The sequence below is a fragment of the Mandrillus leucophaeus genome, unplaced genomic scaffold (assembly GCF_000951045.1).
Source record: "Mandrillus leucophaeus isolate KB7577 unplaced genomic scaffold, Mleu.le_1.0 Scaffold117, whole genome shotgun sequence".
Lineage (NCBI taxonomy): Eukaryota > Metazoa > Chordata > Mammalia > Primates > Cercopithecidae > Mandrillus > Mandrillus leucophaeus.
Genome location: NW_012099987.1, coordinates 1465868 through 1484581, shown reverse-complemented (window position 1 = coordinate 1484581; position 18714 = coordinate 1465868). Strand labels below are relative to the sequence as shown.

The window sequence follows — 18714 nt, the reverse complement described above, 5'->3', positions numbered from 1 at the left end:
TGGGAAGAGATGAACTTGGAGACGTTAAAAATTTCTCCCAGTGAATAATTAGTTGGTGGAGCAGGGATTCGATCTTATAGCTGTTCTCATCAAAGTCTGTGCGTTTGGCCGTCCATTGCTTTGTGTTATTTGGAAAAGGAGGGAGCTGCTCACTTCCTCCTGTTGCAGAGGCACAACATCTGGATGGGTATCATAATAATAAGAAAACTGATTTCCTCCCAAGGGCAGAAATACAGATGGAATAGCACCTCCTATATAACACCAGTAAATGTATTGCCTTGCTGCTGCCACATAGAATTTATGTTTTGCTATTTTATGTACAATATTATATGGACTAAACTAGACTACAGGACATGTAGCACTGCCCCAGAAAATCTGAAAGAACAGCTGCCATAGCCACACATCAAGACGGAGCAGCCACAGGGAAGCTGTCAGGCTCTCTGGGCTCTGGGTTTTCCCTAAACCTCCGAGGGAGTTGGATGAGCCAAGGGGGAGCCCTGGACTCATCGTCCAAATTCTGGCCTCTCATCATCCACTCCTACCCCCCTAGTCCATTGCCACCATCTCTTCACCTAGGATTCCTTTGGACACAGCCCTGCCTCTGATGGGGACATTAGAATGCTGGGGGGTACAGAGGGGAGGGGGCTCAAGGCACTATTAAGTAACCAACAATAAATACTGGCATATAAAGGGAATCAGACTAGAAAGAAAGACTCCCCTGACTATTAGCAAAGATAATGGTAACGACATACACACGTGCAGATATTCCTACTTAATCCTCACAACAGCCTTGCACAGTAGGCAATATAGTCACAGAGGAGAAAACCAAGCCTGGGGTCGCTTACATTTAGCTGGGGTTCAAACCCAGGTGTGCCTGACTCAAGCAGCCTCTTAACGTTCTGCTAGACTGTGGTTAGATGCCTGAGGGGGGCTTTGTTTGCTTGTTTGAAATGCTTTTCTGTATTTTCTCATTTTCTGTAATGAACTATCTATGGTCACTTTTCTACTTGGGGGAAAATATACATGAATGTCATTTTCAAGGACAAATAAATCTGTGATTGGGGCTGAAGTTGTTTCTACCTTGCCCATAGAGACCCTGGCTTCCTTCTTATAATAAAAGGTGACAGAAACCATCAGGTAGCCAACCTCAACCTCAGAGATCCCAAGGTTCTGCTGAGACGGCTATTCCTGAAATATCAGTGAATTCCATCTTCTCCTAATTTCTTGGCCATGACCAATTGTTAATGCATTGGACTGAGTTTGGGAGGTCTTGAACCAATTATAGCAGTTCTGAGGGAACTGGGATTGGTCCCTCAGCCTCCTATAGGGAAGAAGATTCAGGGTCTCCTCCTTCAACTAGTGCTTGACTGTCAGGTGCCCAGCTTGGTCCTTGGTGTTCCTGAGGGCAGAGAGAGTGGCATGGTCTCTGGGTTATCCCTGGAGCCCAGCACATGGCCAGATTTGTAGTAATGGTAAAAAGATGATGGTAGACTAGATAGATGAATGAATGAATTAATAGCTCTAAAGGAATGTCTCTCAAACTCTAGTGTCTACCAGAGACATCCAGGAAGCTAGGTTAAAATTGAGGTTACTGGGTCCCATTACCAGACTTCAGAATCCCTGGGGAATTGCACCTGGGGCCCAGGAATATGTATTTTGACAAGCTCCGTTGGTGATTCTGATAGAGTCAGTCTGTTTTCGTTATCTACTGTTGCATAACCAATGATCCCAAAATATAATGGCTTAAAAAGGCAACTATTTTATTATATCTCACAATTTTGTGGGTCAGGACTTCAGGCAGGCTTGGCTGGGTGAACCCTCTGTCCTGTATTGTTCTGCTGAGATGCTGATGTTCCCTGTGGTTCTACATTCTGCAACCTTGGTGAGGATGGCTGGAAAGCTGGGCTCAGTGCAACTAGGGACTGGGGATCCAAGCAACTTTATGCGGTCTAAGACGAGGCTCCAATGTCTTATATGAGGCTCTGGGGTCCCAGAGCTTGTGTTCCAGAGAAAGTCACGCAGTGTCACTTCCACTGTACCTTACTTTGAATCAGTCACCAGCCCTCTCAGATGCAAAGGACAGGGAAATCGCCCCTCTCTCTCCACGGGAGGACCTATGTTTTAAAACCAGCCCACAACTCCACTTTGAGAAACACCACTGTAGAGAAAGATCTTTTCTATTGAACTGCCAGAGCCTAGATTTGATTCCCACTTGAGCCTTTGGCCTCAATGACAGCAATGTTTTCCAACATGGTACTCGTTTCTCTGCAGAGACATGACATAATTTTAGGAGGTACACAACTGAATATTTAAAAGGCCTATGTGTTCATTTATATCTATATTTTAAATTATGCATCTCGGATCATAGTTTTTATAGATATTATTCCTTAGAAAAAGGCTAATTTTATTTTAAATGAGTCAGTTTAGGAACAATTAAAAGAAACACACTGGCCAGGCGTGGTGGCTTATGCCTGTAATCCTAGCACTCTGGGAGGCCCAACTGGGTGGATCACTTGAGGTCAAGAGTTCAAGACCAACCTGGCTAACATGGTGAAACCCTGTACTTACTAAAAATACAAAAATTAACTGGGTGTGGTGGCACGCGCCTGTAATCCTAGCTACTCGGGAGGCTGAGGCACGAGAATCGCTTGAACCCAGGAGGTGGAGGTTGTAGTGGGCTGAGATCGCGCCATTGCACTCCAGCCTGAGTGACAGAGCAAGGCACTGTCTCCCCCCCAACAAAAAAAAACAAAGAAAAGAAACAGATTACGTATATATTATAATAATAGATGTGGTGAAAGATATTACAAGAATCGTGACTGTGGCACTCAGATGTCTGAAAGCCCTGGGTTATGGAATTGACTCACAGACTTCAGTTGTGCATTTTTTTCCTCAGGTAACCATTTTTCTGTTCTCCCTGTCTTTCTTTTCCTAGTTGGTCCTGCCTTTCACGAAGTATAATTAGAATAATCCTCCATGAGGAAAGCGGCAGCTATTTTTGTTTGCCTAGGCATAGACTCCTTCCCACCCTCTGTCTGACTTTCTGGATCCTCATGGATGGTCACCTGCTGTTTTCTTTCCAGGGAGAGGTCATTCCTGATTCTTCCCAAAGTAGGACTTACTTTGTAAACAATGACTTAAATAGTCATTTACAGTTAAACTGAACTGTTTACAGTTTAAAAACCCTTCTACCAATTTCACTTAGCAACTAATCTGTTTCAGGATCCTTGGAACAGAAAGATCAGGCAGTTATGTTTGGTTTTATGGCAAACTCTTACTAGCACCACAAAGGACAAGATTCTGTTTCCAGTCCTGCTGTACTTATGACTGAGACGATCTTGCCTCGATTTTTTTTGGTCCACCTTAAATGGGATTAAGAAAATTTTTATTAATTTAAAGCCGCAAATTTTGAAATACAAAGTAATTTGGACTGGAGCAAGACTAAAGTTTACCTCCCATGTTCATGCTCTTGAACTTATAAAAATAAAATATTTATTATGTTGCTGATTACAAAAGTAATACTCATGCATTGCAGAAAAAAAATTTCATTACAAAAATTACTCTTGGTAAACACAAGTTCCTTGGGCTGGTTTTATATTCACCAGATAAATCATTCTCTGAGCAAATATTTCTTGAGGCCTCCTATGTGAAAGAAAATTGTCTAAGTCTGTAGATGAAGTCTACACGTGGCCTCATGGAGTCAGAGAGGGGTAATTGGATGAGATTAAGAGCTTTTGCTCATCAAAAGGGAAAACTGGCAGCCCACCCTAGGCAGTGACTCCCACCAGCACTCTAGGGAGGAAGTGTCAGGCCTTGAGCCCAAGCTAAGCCATCATATTCCCTGTGACCTGCATGTATACATCCAGATGGCCTGAGGCAACTGAAGATCCACCAAAGAAGTGAAAATAGCCTCAACCGATGACATTCCACCATTGTGATTTGTTCCCGCCCTACCCTAACTGATCAATTGACTTTGTGACAACACACCCTCCCCACCCTTAAGAAGATACTTTTTAATATTCTCCCCCACCATTAAGAAGGTACTTTGTAATATTCTCCCCACCCTCGAGAATGTACTTTGTAAGAAGATCTACGCTCTGCCCACAAAAAATTGCTCCTAACCCCACCGCCTATCCCAAACCTATAAGAACTAATGATAATCTTACCACCCTTTGCTGACTCCTTTTTCGGACTCAGCCGGCTTGCACCCTGGTGAAATAAACACCCTTGTTGCTCACACAAAGCCTGTTAGTGGTGTCTTTGCACGGACACGCATGACAGGAAGACTTCTCTCTGGGGGCTTTCAGGAGTCTAAGGTCTTGGAGGCAGAGAGGTAAAGGGAGAAGGCACTCAAGGTAGTGGGGAAAGAGCGAGAAAATCTGTAAAGAAAACCAGGTAAGCTGTGTTTGGATTCTGGACCTGGAAGAGGCCTGGAGAGTGGCCAGTTCAACTTTTATTTTCTAAAGCAGGTAACTGACCTCTTTCAACTGGTGTTCTGTTTATTTTGCAAACAATGACTTTGAATATTTTGATTTCAGACACCATAAATTTGAAGTGTAGAATAGAACATTGTTAAAGATAAACAAAGCTGGATACTAGTTAAAGTGGGAAGGATGGTTTTGTTCAGTTATAATGATGGCAATAGGAAAGAGGCTCCAGTGTGAAGTGAATTCAACTTTATGGGAACAAAAGGCATGAGACTTTTAAAAAACTGGGGTGTGCTGCTAGTGGAAAGCCCTGAGGGGTAGTAGGGGTGTTGGTCCCTGTGACTAGGCTATCTGGGTTTGTTCATTGGAGCTTATCTGGAGGAGAAGCTAACTTTTGTGGTGTAAATTAGAGCATGGTCCTCTGAAGTTAGGCCCTCACCCTCCCACAGGATCTGAAAGTCGGAGTTGTCTCTTTGAAGGGTTGCTTTTCTCAGATCCTTGGAAGACAGTTCTGGATGGTTAGAAGATTTACATCTCAAAGGGACAGAGAAAGGATTTATCATGGCAACTTTCTAAGTAACTGCTTTAAGAGAGGGTTCACTGGGCCAGCTGCCTATTGCCAGGGTTTGACTGCAATAAACAGGACATTGTCCTGGCAGTGATGAACTTTCTCAGGCAGGCATTTTAAAGGGGGCCATCCTGGGGACATGGATAACTGCTAGAAGCTGTGCTACAGTTTGGTCAAGGAGAGAGTCTTTACCAACATTGAGGTGGAAAAAAAATCATGCATTTTACTACCATGAGATTGATAGGGACTTTTAGAGGCAATGGTTTTGGGATAATGAGTGAGACAGAATCCACACGTCAAACATTATATAGTGTCTGGATGGAAAGCGCAAGCAGCCAGTTTAGATAAAACTAGACCAAAATAATACTAGAAGACTAAAAGTAAAAAAATGAGTAGGCAAATGCTAGTTTTTTTTTCCTAAAGAAAACTTGTTCAAACTTGGAATATGCTATGCTACTTTTCTAATTCCAGGTGGCGACAAAAGTACAATTCCTGACTTTCCTGTCTGACTGTAAGCTGCTTGTTTGCAGGACTCATGCCTTCCACTATTTTGTGTCTCCACAACCTGACAAATACTGCACAGAGTGGGCACTAACAAAGCCCTTTATTGGTGATGACATGATGCTGCATCTTGCTTTCATTGAAGACAATACCTTCCAGTGGCGCCCTTGTAGATAAACTATGGAAGTCTACGAAGGATGACAGTATCTTCTGGTGGGTGTCAAGCTGCTTGAATAATGGAACTTAGCAAGTGTTAAACTGCTAGGTAGATGCAAAGATGGAGAACCAACCTTCCTGGCCGTGCATTTTCTTCCTCAACACCAATGATTTGGGTCAAGACACAGAGAGCTTAACTAATGTGTTTATGGAGGAGGATTGGTGACAGAATGAAATTTTAAAATAGCTCCATGTATTGGAACCCAGGATGAAATAAAGTGACAAGTAGTAGGTTCTGATCCTTCTCCAGCTTGACCAGGGTGACAAGTTGCTCTAAAATTTAGGAAGTTAGCCATGGAATAAAATTCAATATTCTTTTAATAAATATGCAAAAATATCTCAAGAGTTTTAATACTTTCCCTGATCTACGTTTTAAAACCAGCTTCCTATGGCACACTGAATGGCACGTATTTTGCAATATAGCATAAATGTTAGCGAAACCCCAACCAAATATGTTGCATGCATGTTGGAGAATGAAATAGCTCCAGACAGTGCAACACTTTGAGGTACACCATTTCTGATTTGTGTGTTCAGGCCCAGGTAAAGCAGGAATCAGGTTTTTCCTCTAATTTAATCCTCCCGGCAGCAAAAAAAAAATGTGTTAGGAGCAATGAAATTGTTGCCTATCAGCTGAAAAAACAGCTTTCTTTGTTATTTTTATTTTTAAAATACATGCTTATTGTAGCCTGGGCATGGTGGCTCACACCTGTAATCCTTTGGGAGGCTAAGGCAAGAGGATCACTTGAGCCAGGAGTCCGAGACTAGCCTGGGCAACCTGGCGGAACCCCATCTCTACAAAAATTAGCCGGGCACAGTGGCCTGCGTCTGTAGTCCCAGCTACTTGGGAGGCTGTGGTGGGAGGATCCCTTGAGCCTGGGAGATGGAGGTTGCAGTGAGCCGAGATGGCACCACTGCACTCCAGCCTGGGTGACAGAACAAGACCCTGTCTCAAAAATATATATATATGTGTATATATATACACTTATATATACATATGTTTATATATATGTATATGTGAACATATATATATATATGCATATATATATATGCTTATTGTAAAAAATATATTAGAGGCCAGGCACGGTGCTCCTGTAATCCCAGCATTTCGGGAGGCCAAGGTGGGAGGATCACGAGGTCAAGAGACCGAGACCATCCTGGCCAACATGGTGAAACTCCATCTCTATTAAATATAAAAAAAATTATCTGGGCATAGTGACGCATGCCTGTAGTCCCAGCTGTTTGGGAGGCTTAGGCAGGAGAATTGCTTGAACCTTGGGAGGCGGAGGTTACAGTGAGCTGAGATCGCGCCACTGTACTCCAGCCTGGGACAGAGCGAGACTCCGTATCAAAAAAATAAATAAATATATCGGAAAACACAGAAAATAAAAACAGCCATAATCTCTCCGTACTAACCCCCACCCCCAAAAAACCACTTATAACATGTTGATGGGTTTCCTTCCTGTCTTTGTTCTATTTGTTTATATCATTTGACCTAGTTCATATTGTGGAGGGAGAGCCCTTTCCTTAGGGTTTTGCTGTAAAGGTCAATGGATCCAGCAATTCACAAGAAAATAATGACACTTTACATCTGTCTAACTGTTTTAGTTTATCAAAGCACATTGACATGCATTATCTTATTTGGTGATCACATCAGACAGGCCATTTATCAGGATACTAAGATCAATGGGGAGAGAGGGGACCATGCCCCATACCCCAGGGCTGGGGAGGCTCAGAGCCAGGATTTGAGGTTTCTAAATTTCTTATCTAGAGATTTTTACCCTATAATAATTTTTATTTTTCTATCCAATTAAAGTCTATATATCTATGTACAGAAATTCCGTTTGAGACCTAGAACTTCTACTTCCTGTGGTTTATTTTTGCGCCATAGAGCACATTTGTATTTAATGTGTCTTCTGGGCTACCAGCCTGGGAACTTTGCCATCATCACATGCACAGCAGCAGTTTGCTCACCATACACCAGTTAGCTTCCTCTGCCTCCTGAGCAGCTGGGCTTGGTCTCTGGCAGCAGGCCTCTGGGGCATGTAGCTGCCTCTTCAGCTGTCCTGCCAACAGAAGAAACTTACCTCCCATCATCTTCCTGAGTGCCTGCCTCAGATGCCATGTATGTATTCATTGCCGTGCCTATAATAAATCAGTGGATTCTTGCTGGAAGCTTGGACGTTTCAATGGAGAGCTTTCCAGTAAGTGGCACTTCTGGCTCTTTCCTTCCTGCCTAACCCTTGCCAGATTTCTTTACCATGAAAAGCAGTTCCACATTTGCGAAGGCTTTTAATTTCTTTTTTAAAAAATCTATTTGTGGCCAGACATGGTGGCTCATGCCTGTAATCCCAGCACTTTGGGAGGCCAAGGCGGGCAGATCATGAAGTCAGGAGATAGAGACCATCCGGGTCAACATAGTGAAACCCCGCCTCTACTAAAAACACAAAAATTAGCCAGGTATGGTGGCACGTGCCTGTAGTCCCAGCTACTCGGGAGGCTGAGGCAGAAGAATTACTTGCACCTGGGAGGCGGAGGTTGCAGTGAGCCGAGATTGTGCCACTACACTCCAGCCTGGGCAACAGAGAGAGACTCCATCTCAAAAAAAAAAAAAAAAAAAAGGAAATCTTTTTTTTTGGCTTCTTTACCTATATAATCTTCCTGTCTTCTCCAACTCTAACCTTCTATGTAAGTCTGTAAGATTAGGCAGGCTTAACAGTTAGATGAAATGTAGGATTTTCTTGGAACGGATGTTAGAAAATGAGATTCACAGTGGCTGTAGGAGTTTAAAAAGAGGCAGCAAGAGAGAAAAGGAGACCTTGCAAAGAGAGAAATCAGGTGGAAGAAAGGCCATGGGAAACTCAGGAATTTCTGAATGGGGCATTTTAGCAAAAAATGAATGAAAAGTCAATGTCATATGAATCATGGTGTTGTGAACGTGAACATATCTAAAAATTGACTTTTGAAATATGTCTCCTCAACACTTGGAAGCTGACATTTCTTCTGCATGACATGGTTGTCAGTTTTATTTTCAAATATCAAAGACTATTTTTACAATCAAAATGTTTTTTCACATAAAATTTTTATAGTTTTTCTGAAAATTTGTGGTCAATTTATTCCCTGCACAGTCAAAGCAGTCAATTGCATAAACCATTATTCCTTCATTGCAAGCCCCTTAACGATTTAATCCAGAACCATCACTTATGTAAAGGTTCTAATACCATTTGTTTCTGGATTTTGTTTTGTTTTCTCTTCATCTATTTGAGACCAGTGAAAAGCTTATACAGCAGTTAGAAAAACAATAAGAATAATTGCTGTTCAAAGTGAGTGGATTAGTGAGTGAACCAATCTAGGTGGTCCAAACGCTTCCATTACCTCCTTGCCTGGGTTCTGATTACATCTAACTCAGTGTGGTGTCTGTCACCCCTGGACAGAGCTGTCTTAACAGTGAATACATCTTTACCCAGCATCTCTCTTTCTAAGAACCCCACTAGGACTGCTCTTTGGAAAAACATGATCAAGGCCACATCTGGGTGCCTGTGGTAAGCTGGTTAGTCATCCTAGCCCACCACAGATGCTAGTTGCCTTAGCACGCCCAGATGTGTAGGTAAGAGCCAAGCAACCAAATCATGCTTTCTGCATCAAAGTAGCCAAAACTTTTTTTATTGAACTCAGTGATACTTTGTTCAATTTGGTCAAGAATAAAATTGAGTAGTTCAGCATTCCATTTACCAATTAGTGTTCTGCTTATCATCCCTAAATAACGCATCGCATAGGAGTGAAGAGCAAAATATAAAAAATTTATCTCATTTTTTGGTGTCAACTAGTTTCAATATAATTGTATTCAGTCCCCACTTATCTCGTTTTCCTTAACTAGTTGTTCTTTGATTTCAAATCTGCTATTCTCCCAGTGGGAAGATCGCCTCTTCCACATGTGGAAGAAAAAACAGGTTCCTTGGGTTCCCAAGAAGCTGTTCACAAAGCCCCTGCTTATTTACAAAGCGAGATCGACGCTGTCCTACCTGAGCTCATTTTCAACCCTGAACCCTTTCCTGCGGGCCAGCTCCATGAGGAACGTTCTGCGGGTGGTTCCCATTTTCTTCTCCAAAATGAAGACGACCAAATCTTGAAATTTGATGTCTTGAGGAGAGGAGGCCATCAAGGCACCCGTCTGCCGCGGTCTCTTCTTCCGAGGGCTCAAGTGGGATGTTTGTGGTGGATCCATGGGAAGAGGCTGCTGCTGCCTCTGGCTGGCCCATCAGGTGGTGTCTCCAGAAGGGAGGGAGACTGCCACCCTCCTACATGAAGGGTTTTGATGTCATCTCACCAGCAGACTCTGAAGCCAGGGCAGGGCTTCACGGGTGCTGCCCTGGCAACAGCTTCCTGCCAAAGTATGATGGGGAATTTTTATCTCTGTTCAGTTTATTTGTCCAATATGGAGATCATAATGAAGACAGTCAATTAACCTTTGTTTTCATAAGCACAATCTCATTAGCTCCTCAGAGTAACCTTGTGAGGAAGGCAGGGAAGCATCGTTTGCATGTTATTTGTTTCTAAATGTACTGAGGCCCCTCTGTGGTCTTTATTTATTGATCCCTTTTAAACCTCCCAACTCACTTGCATTCTCCTCCTTTTGTAGACAATCATGACACTGTACTAGATGTCTGTAATTTGCATGGGTGTTATATTCTGCTTGTGGTTGTTTTGATTTTACATAAATGACATTGTTACATTTCTCATTCTGCCAATCACCTTTTTATTTCACTTGGAACTATGTTTTCCAGGTCTGTGTTCTAATTGCTCTGTTGCTTCTAACTGCTCCATAGTATTTCATGGTGGGCATTTACCACCTGTTCACTTACATAGGTACATTTTATAAACAAGAGAACCAAGGCTCAGTTATTCAAGATCACAGAATAAGGGGCCAAACCAGATCCTGAATTCAGTTCTTTGGATTCCAAATGCTGTATACATTTATTAGTTTTTTTAAGTGGATTAAGTTTGTCCAGAGAGTAGTCTGTTATAAACCCTAACATAGGTCTTCTTCAGTGGGATGGTATGACTTTTAGATGAGAATCACTGCCATAAGGAGACATTTCGTAACTTTATGTGCAAAATTAAATTTGTCTTTCATTAATACACTCTATAGATCTCATTTCCTGAGCATCTGCTACATGGCCAAGGTAAGCACCTACCAGTCTTAGCTGACCGGATCCTCACAATACCACAGTCAGGTGGTCCTACCTTTCTCATTTGGCTAAACAATTTACCCAAGGTCACAGAGCTACTGAATTGTCACAACTGAGAAATGATTGAGCTAGGATTTGGACTCAGATCTGTCTGATTTTAAAAGACACACTCTTAACCACCAAGGAGCCTTCCTCTGTACTTGTCTTCTCCAATAACTAATCTGAGCTCTGCTCACCCTTTGTCCCTCTTTTTTTTTTGAGATGGAGTTTCACTCTTGTTGCCCAGGCTAAAGTGCAGTGGCACAATCTCGGCTCACTGCAACCTTCGCCTCCTGGGTTCAAGCAATCCTCCTACTTCAGTCTCCTGAATAGCTGGGATTACAGGTGCATGCCACCATGCCTGGCTAATTTTTGTATTTTTAGTAGAGATGAGGTTTCACCATGTTGGTCAGGCTGGTCTCGAACTCCTGACCTCAGGTGATCATCCCACCTTGGCCTCCCAAAGTGCCGGGATTACAGGTGTGAGCCACCATGCCTGGCTGTCTGTGCCATATTATTTGAGACTTTTGCTATCTCCAAAAGCACATGAGCACCTCACAACCCTACTAGGGGAAGAGTGACGTGACAGCTGCCTTAAGTCATCGGCAAAGCACTCTGTGTTGCTCAAGAAAGCAAAATCAGAAATCTTCAGGTGGAAATTGTAGAGTAATAGATTCCAGTTCTCCTCAAGTAAGGACTGTTTAGTAACTCAGCTGTCTAAAAATATACAGAGAGCAGCTTTATACAGTGGTATGTTACATGTCATGAAAAGTATTCAAACAGGTGCTGGATAACTGTTTATTGAGCTGTATTCAGACATCTGGTAAGGGCCTATAATGTAGCTCTGAAATTCCCAGATGCTATGACTCTTTGCTAGAGATCAACTGGGAGATGAGAGTCCATTTTGACCCTCACTATTAGGTGTTTGGTTACTGAAGAGCTGAATGTTTCATGTTAGAATGCAGTCGTAGCTGCCAAATGGTGCTGCAGCAGGGAGTATGTAAACCATTCTAGCAAGAATCTGGGATTGTTGTGTTCATTCCCAAGGTATAGCCACCTAATGGTAAAGGCGCGCCACCTAAGCAGTAAAGAGAATGGGGAGGTAGTACTGAGATGTGGCTAATAGTTCAGGCTTCGTCAGGCTGCCCATAAAAATTCTGTCTCTATTGCTTTGAAGCTTCAAAACAAGTTGCCTAACTTCTTTAAGCCTCAGCTTTACCTCGTCTGTAAAATGAGGACTGAGATAGCCCACATAACCTGCTGGGCAGAGTGCATGACACAAAGGTAGCACTTTCAATAAATGTCAGTTCATAGTCATTTATGTTTTGTCTTCAGAGACATTCCAGTTCAATCTGAAATCAGATATATATGTTTTGTAAAACTATGAAATCATCCAATGTCATATTTAATTTGCTTTGGGTCACTGGTATTGAATAGATTACCAACAAAAATTTCAAATGTACTGATGCCTGTCTGGTTATCAGGCTATCATCTCTTGGCTGCAAATCTACCTTTTTTTGTGGTGGATTCCATGAGGTTGAGGCCAGGACTTAGCAAATTCTCTTTCTCATTTGCCAGCTGACTTTATGTCAGGCTCTGCCAATGGCGATACCAGAGGGAGACCAAAAGTCTGGATAAGAGGAAAGAGTTGACCTTTTTTGTTTGCTTGCTGCTACTGTCAGGGTCTTCGCAGTAATGGTTCTCTACTCAGACAGCAGTGGTTGGTTCCAGTCTTTAGCTTTTTTCTTTTTCTTTTTGTCTTTTCTGCACAACCAGACCCAGCCTTACTGTACCCTTCAGAGGTATCAATACGAGCTAAGCGACATCTCCTCAAAGGTCTGAGTCCCAGCTCGGCAGAGGTTTCCCTGTGAACTTCTATGGCACCAGGGCGACAAGCAGCATTTCCTTGTTAAAGATCTGTGTTCCAGCTCCATGGGAGCCCTGCTCCAAACTTCCAGTTTTCAGCAATCCCGCTTCCATCCCTTTGTTGCTCCAGCCTAGTGGTGTAGTGTGCTTCTTGCAGTTTCTTTCTCTGAGTTACCTCAATGTCCTCTTTTTGCTTTTTCAGCCACCATTAACGTAGTGAAACCAATCCCCTGTGGTGAAGGGAGGTGTGAAATAAGGTCTGAGAACACAGATGTCTCATTGCCTTTTCAGGAACTCAGTTAAATTGTGCTCATGAAGTGCCTCGAAAATAACAAAACACTATACAGAGTTCCCTTATCCTCTTTGGCATTGCTGCCAATAGCAGGAATTGATTTCTTCTTACTATACAACAATTTTCCGAAGCTCTTTGCATCAGACGTTGAGCACTCTCCTTGATCTACTAGATTGGTCAGTAATCTCCAAATCTCAGTGTCTTAAGAAAAGTTTATTTGCTTATGCTACTTGGTGGAGAATTCTGCTCCATTCAAGACTCAGACTGATGGAGGTTTCACATTTGTGTACCTGTACCACCTGAGCTATGAGCCCATCTCAGTCACCATGGCAGGGGGGAGAGCACTGAGATGAGGATGTCTTGCATCAGCAATTAAAAGCTTTGTCTCAGAAATGATAGACATTCTTGCTGGTCATAGCCCATAGGCCAGAACTAGTCACGCAGTCCCACCTAACTGCAGCAGGGCTTGGAAATGCAAGGGAGCACATGGGACTTGGAAGGAAGTATTCCTACTCTTGCCACACCCAGGATTACATGATGTGCTGGTTGATGGTTGTGGAGACTCCCAGTTAAAGGGTTGTTACTACATCTGCACAAAGCCTGGGACAGAGAACAGGGAGGCCCCAGAGCCCTGCACTTCCTGGAGAAGAACCTTCAAAAGGAGGACCACAGTGTACAGTGGTCGGGCCATTCTGGGGCCTTTCTACAATTCCAAGCTATTAGTGTGGATCTGTGGACAAGAAGGTGTGGTCCTTCTGAAACATCTCCATACCATCCATTCCTCCTTTGAGCAGCATCTAGAGTGAAAAATCCTTAATACAGCATCAAAGGGCTAACCTAAGTGTGAGTCAGGTGCCTTTCCTGATTCCACAGTCTTCTGTGCCTCTCTGTCCATGCAAGCATGTGCCATCCTATGTTGTAATGATTTAATCCCTTGTGTATACCCTACCCTGGACTATAAGTCTTGCTGTATTCACAGCTGAATCCCTAACACCATAGTACAGTACCTGGTAAGGTAGGCTGACTAGTAAGTGTTTGAAGAACAAATTCAAATTCAAATGTAGTTGATTTTGTTAATTAATTAATTTATTTATTTATTTATTTTTGAGATGGAGTCTCACTCTTTCACCCAGGCTGAAGTGGCATGATCTTCGCTCACTGCAACCTCCACCCCCTGGGTTCAAGTGATTCTCCTGCCTCAGCCTCCTGAGTTGCTGGGATTACAGGTCCATGCCACCACACCTGACTAATTTTTGTATTTTTAGTAGAGACGGGGTTACTCCATGTTGGCCAGTCTGGTCTCGAACTCTCGACCTCAGGTGATCCACCTGCCTTGGCCTCTCAAAGTGCTAGGATTACAGACATGAGCCACTGCACCTGGCTGTTGATATTGTTATCAACTGTTTGGGCAACTGTGATATAAATCTTCTGCCATGACCACCTTTCTCCGTCTTAAACATTCCCAATTAAATGTCCCTTCAATATGAGCAAGTAGAATATAGGTGTTAAGGAACCAGACGACCTGAAATCAAAACCCAGACATTTATGAGCGGTGTGACCTTGGACAAGTTACCAAACCTTTCTGTGCTTCATTTCCCTTATTTCTGCAATGGAGGTTAGAATGATTTCTATCTTACAGGTGCCTATGAGGACTAAAGCACTTCAAAGAGCACTGGCATGCAAGTTCCCACAACTGTCCATTGCTATTGTAATAGCCCAGGTTTCTCCTTGTTCCCCCTTCCCTTCCCTGTGTTCCCATGTACTTTGTAGGTAACCCTGTCACAGTCCTTCCCAATGGCCTTTTGCTTTCCCTAGACTCTTCCAAAAGTGGTGCCAGGCCCGCTTAGGAACAGCTGACACAGGAGGATCACTTGAGCCCAGTAGGTCGAGGCTGTGGAGAGCCCTGTTCATGCCACTGAACTCCAGCTTGGGTAACAGAGTGAGACTCTGTCTCAAAAAAGAAAATCAAACAAGACAAAAAAATAAAACAGACCTAGGACTCTAATGAGACCAGAGGGGTGTCCTGCAATGATTCATGGGAACACTGGTCCCATGAAGTGTTCCAGGCAAAACAAAAATTCTGTAGTGAATTAAGTGTAGGGAAACCAGAGAAACTCTATACAATGTGTGTTAGAACATTAAAGGTTTGTAATAAACTGTATTCACCCATTGTATTCTCAACGTGCTTACCTTTTGTTTGTTTGTTTTGTAGAACACCTATAGCACCCTTCTGAATGCAACTGGAAGTATTGGTGCCTAAGGAGCTACACAAGCCTGAACCTCCTGCTACTTGCCAGATGTATGAGCTTGAGCCATTCCCTCACCCTGTGGGGGGATCACAGCTTCCAACATGTAAAATAGCAGTCATAGTGCCAACTTCTTCACATTATAAGTGATGAATAAGATAGCATGACAACTGCCTGCCTGGTCCACATGGGAGCTGGGCCACTGTTCTGTCCTCCCCTCCACGCTGCCAACACCATGATGCTGGCAGATGTGACCAATGCTCCTGCCTGTTCAGGTGATGATGGCTATAAGGAAACAAAGAACACAGCAGCTCACTGGCCTCCGTGCTGATGCTGCCAGGTAGCCGCTGCTCCTCTTAGTTCGGGATTGTTTTTAAGTTTTTTCCATTTTGGGTAATATTTAGTCTCCACATGATCGTTCTTACAGATCTTTATTGAGTACAAGTGTATGGGGCAAGGAAAAATGGGGAGGATTTTAGGTTTTCTATGGTTCAGTGGAGAAGCAGTCCTCTCCCCATCAGCAAACATTATTTTTATCCTTAGGAGTCCTGTTGTTATTCTCTGTGCACAGTGGAGGAAGTCAGTTTGAGAGAGAAAACTTCTGTTTCCGGCACTTTGATTTTCTTTTATATCAAATATCTTGTATCATCTATTCATTTCAAGGTGTAGATCTGGGACCTGTGCCATCCTCAAATGTGCGGGCAGGGTTTTGTTTTGGTTTGGTTTTTCACCGAGCACCAGCTTCCTCTGTTGCCTGAACAGCTGTGTTTGGTTCTTGGCAGCAAGTGTCTTCTGGAGCTTAGAACTGCCTTGCCAGGAACATGTGTAGAGTGTCTTGAATGAAAAATAAACCTTGGAAAATTTGTTTCTTGCCATTAAGAAGCATTTGGTAGCTATACATGTTGGGTGCCTAACAAGAACAAGAAATTTTAGTTATAACAGGGGTTCACCTTCATCTACAAGGTAAGAAGTGGTAGTTAGAACAACGGAATTGATGTACAACAGCAGCTTATTTGTGACTTCTAGTCTTTATTCCAAAATGTTTATTAAACTTAGCTGTATACAAAATTATGGGTGACAGCATGAATATCAGGCATGGAGGGGAGAAAGTACAGGGATTTGCTTCAAGGACAAATTTGAATAGGAGAGTTGGGATTTTATTTGCAAAGAGTTAGGAGCTGTCGAAGGTGTTTAAGCAAACACTGAAGGTGACCAAAATGGTGCCTTAGGGAAATTAATCAGGCAATGATGAATGGGGTGAATTGGTGAGGGAGAAAGAAGGGAAGCAATCAGGAGACAATTATAATAAGATGTGACTTGGGGCCACTGCAGAGAATGAGAACAGAGCCTGGGCGAGATGACAGACCTTGTGCTGTGGATTAGTGGTTGGGGCCATGGCTCCTGGGTATCTGGGGGTAAAATCCTCTAGTCCTGCCAATATCCCATAACTTCCAAATCTTTATCTCTAGCCCATTTCTCTCTCTTGAGCACCAGACCCATTTACATTCCACTGAAAAATATTATTCAAAATTCCTAAAACAGAACTACTCATCATCACTCCCCAAACTGCTCCTTCACTTCTCTCACCACATCCTTTTAATTCTTGTTCTTGACTGATAATGTCTCTAAGGTAAGCAGTTAAACACATCTTTCTCTCCTGGGGCTTATGAACTGAGTGCGAAACAAGCATGGGTCTATTGGCAGTGGGGTGCATGTGAATGTTTAGCAGCCGGCTCGCAAAGTTCCAGAACATTTGACCACGGGTTCTTGTGAGCTGGCATCAGCTGACTCCAGCACACCACTGTGACCAGAGTCACAAGATCAGCTTTATTACTGGTAAACTGGAGAATCTGGCTTGATGCTTTAGCTCCAACCTTCCAGACATATATAACTGAATTGAGAAGTTTATGATACAATAATATTATCATACATACTGGTAATAACAGTCATCTCTAAAGACGTTAGGCTTTGTGAAGTGCTTTACCATTTATCCTCACATTCCTCAGAAGGCCCTGGAAGATGTTTAACTTGCCCCCTTACACTCATCTGCTGGAGGAATTCAGAGGAGGGCGGGAAAAGGTGGCAGGAAGGGCACTCACAGGGGAGGGAGCCTGTCACGGGCCAGGAGGGCTGGAAGGATTTGAGCAGGTGGGGGAAACAGAGAGAAGCCAGGTTTGGAGCAGACCTCACAGACCGCCCAGAGCCTGAGTTGGCACTGAGAAGTCATGGGAGCTTCTGAGCAGGACAGTGGCAGGCCCAAGGCAGGGCCACAGAGGGGCAGCCCTGCAGTGATGTGTATGTACCATGGTCCAGAACGGGACTCCTTGAAGGTGCAGAGAGCTGAAGCTGCTACTCCAGCTGGGTCACTATTGCAAATGGCCAGAAGAGAACCGTGGAAGCCTCAACGGGTACCATTCATTCATTCAACGCATATTGACTACGTGCCTATTATGTGCCAGGCACTTCTAGGCATTAGTAATACAGAGTGAATAAAACAACCCCTGCTTCATGAGATTTACATACTTGTCTGTTACTGGAAGGAAACAGACAATAAATAAAATTATTCAAGAATCTCAAGCTGGTCAGATGGTGATAAATGCTGTAGAGAGAAATAAAGGGGACAGGGCATGCCAGGATCGGGTTGGGGTGGCAGTCTAAGATTATCCAATTAGGCTTCATTGAGGAGATGACATTTTAGCAAAGATCTGAAAGAAACCAATGATGGTAGTGATGGAAACAGGCACAAATGTGCCAGACCAAGGAGGCAGATCATAAAGAAATCATTTTAAAAGGAGAGAGGATGGGCACATCAAAATCTCAGAAATCACACTTAAAGAACTTATCCACGTAACCAAACACCATTTGTTCCCCAAAAACTACTGGGAAAAAAAAAAGTCTACCTTAAAAAAAAAATTGAGGCCAGGCTCATGCCTGTAATCCCAGCATTTTGGGAGGTTGAGGTAGGAGAATCATTTGAGACCAGGAGTTCAAGACCAACCTGGGCAACAAAGCAGGACCCTGTCTCTACAAAAATAAAAGTAAAAAAATTAGTTGAGTGTGGTGGTGCAGAAGGATTGCTTGAACCCAGAAGGTTGAGGCTATAGTGAGCCATGACTGTGCCACTGCATTCCAGCTTGGGCAACAGAGCCAGATCTTATTTCATAAATAAATAAATAAAGAGAGAGACAGAGAGAATCTCACAATTATTTAGGCAGTGAATTGGAAAACAATAGCTTTGGGTTATAAAACCAAAATTGTAAAATAGAATTAAACCAAACTTGAAATGTGTTTGACCTTTATGGTTTGAAAAGAGTCAGTTAAATATTTCAGTTATTGTTTACTGGATCTTACGGAGGGCATTTTATGCTATAGT

General features: G+C 43.0%; 1 protein-coding gene across 2 annotated transcripts in view; it reads right to left on the bottom strand.

Moving 5' to 3' along the window:
• The window catches only part of DNTT (DNA nucleotidylexotransferase), a 35449-nt gene extending 25347 nt beyond the window's left edge, over positions 1 to 10102 (bottom strand). For both annotated transcript variants that reach the window (XM_012000138.1, XM_012000147.1), the window contains exon 1: positions 9732 to 10102. In XM_012000138.1, the coding sequence (XP_011855528.1) occupies positions 9732 to 9934 (203 nt within the window). In that variant the 5' untranslated portion in view covers positions 9935 to 10102. The remainder of the gene's footprint in view (positions 1 to 9731) is intronic.
• Positions 10103 to 18714: the final 8612 nt, after the last annotated feature.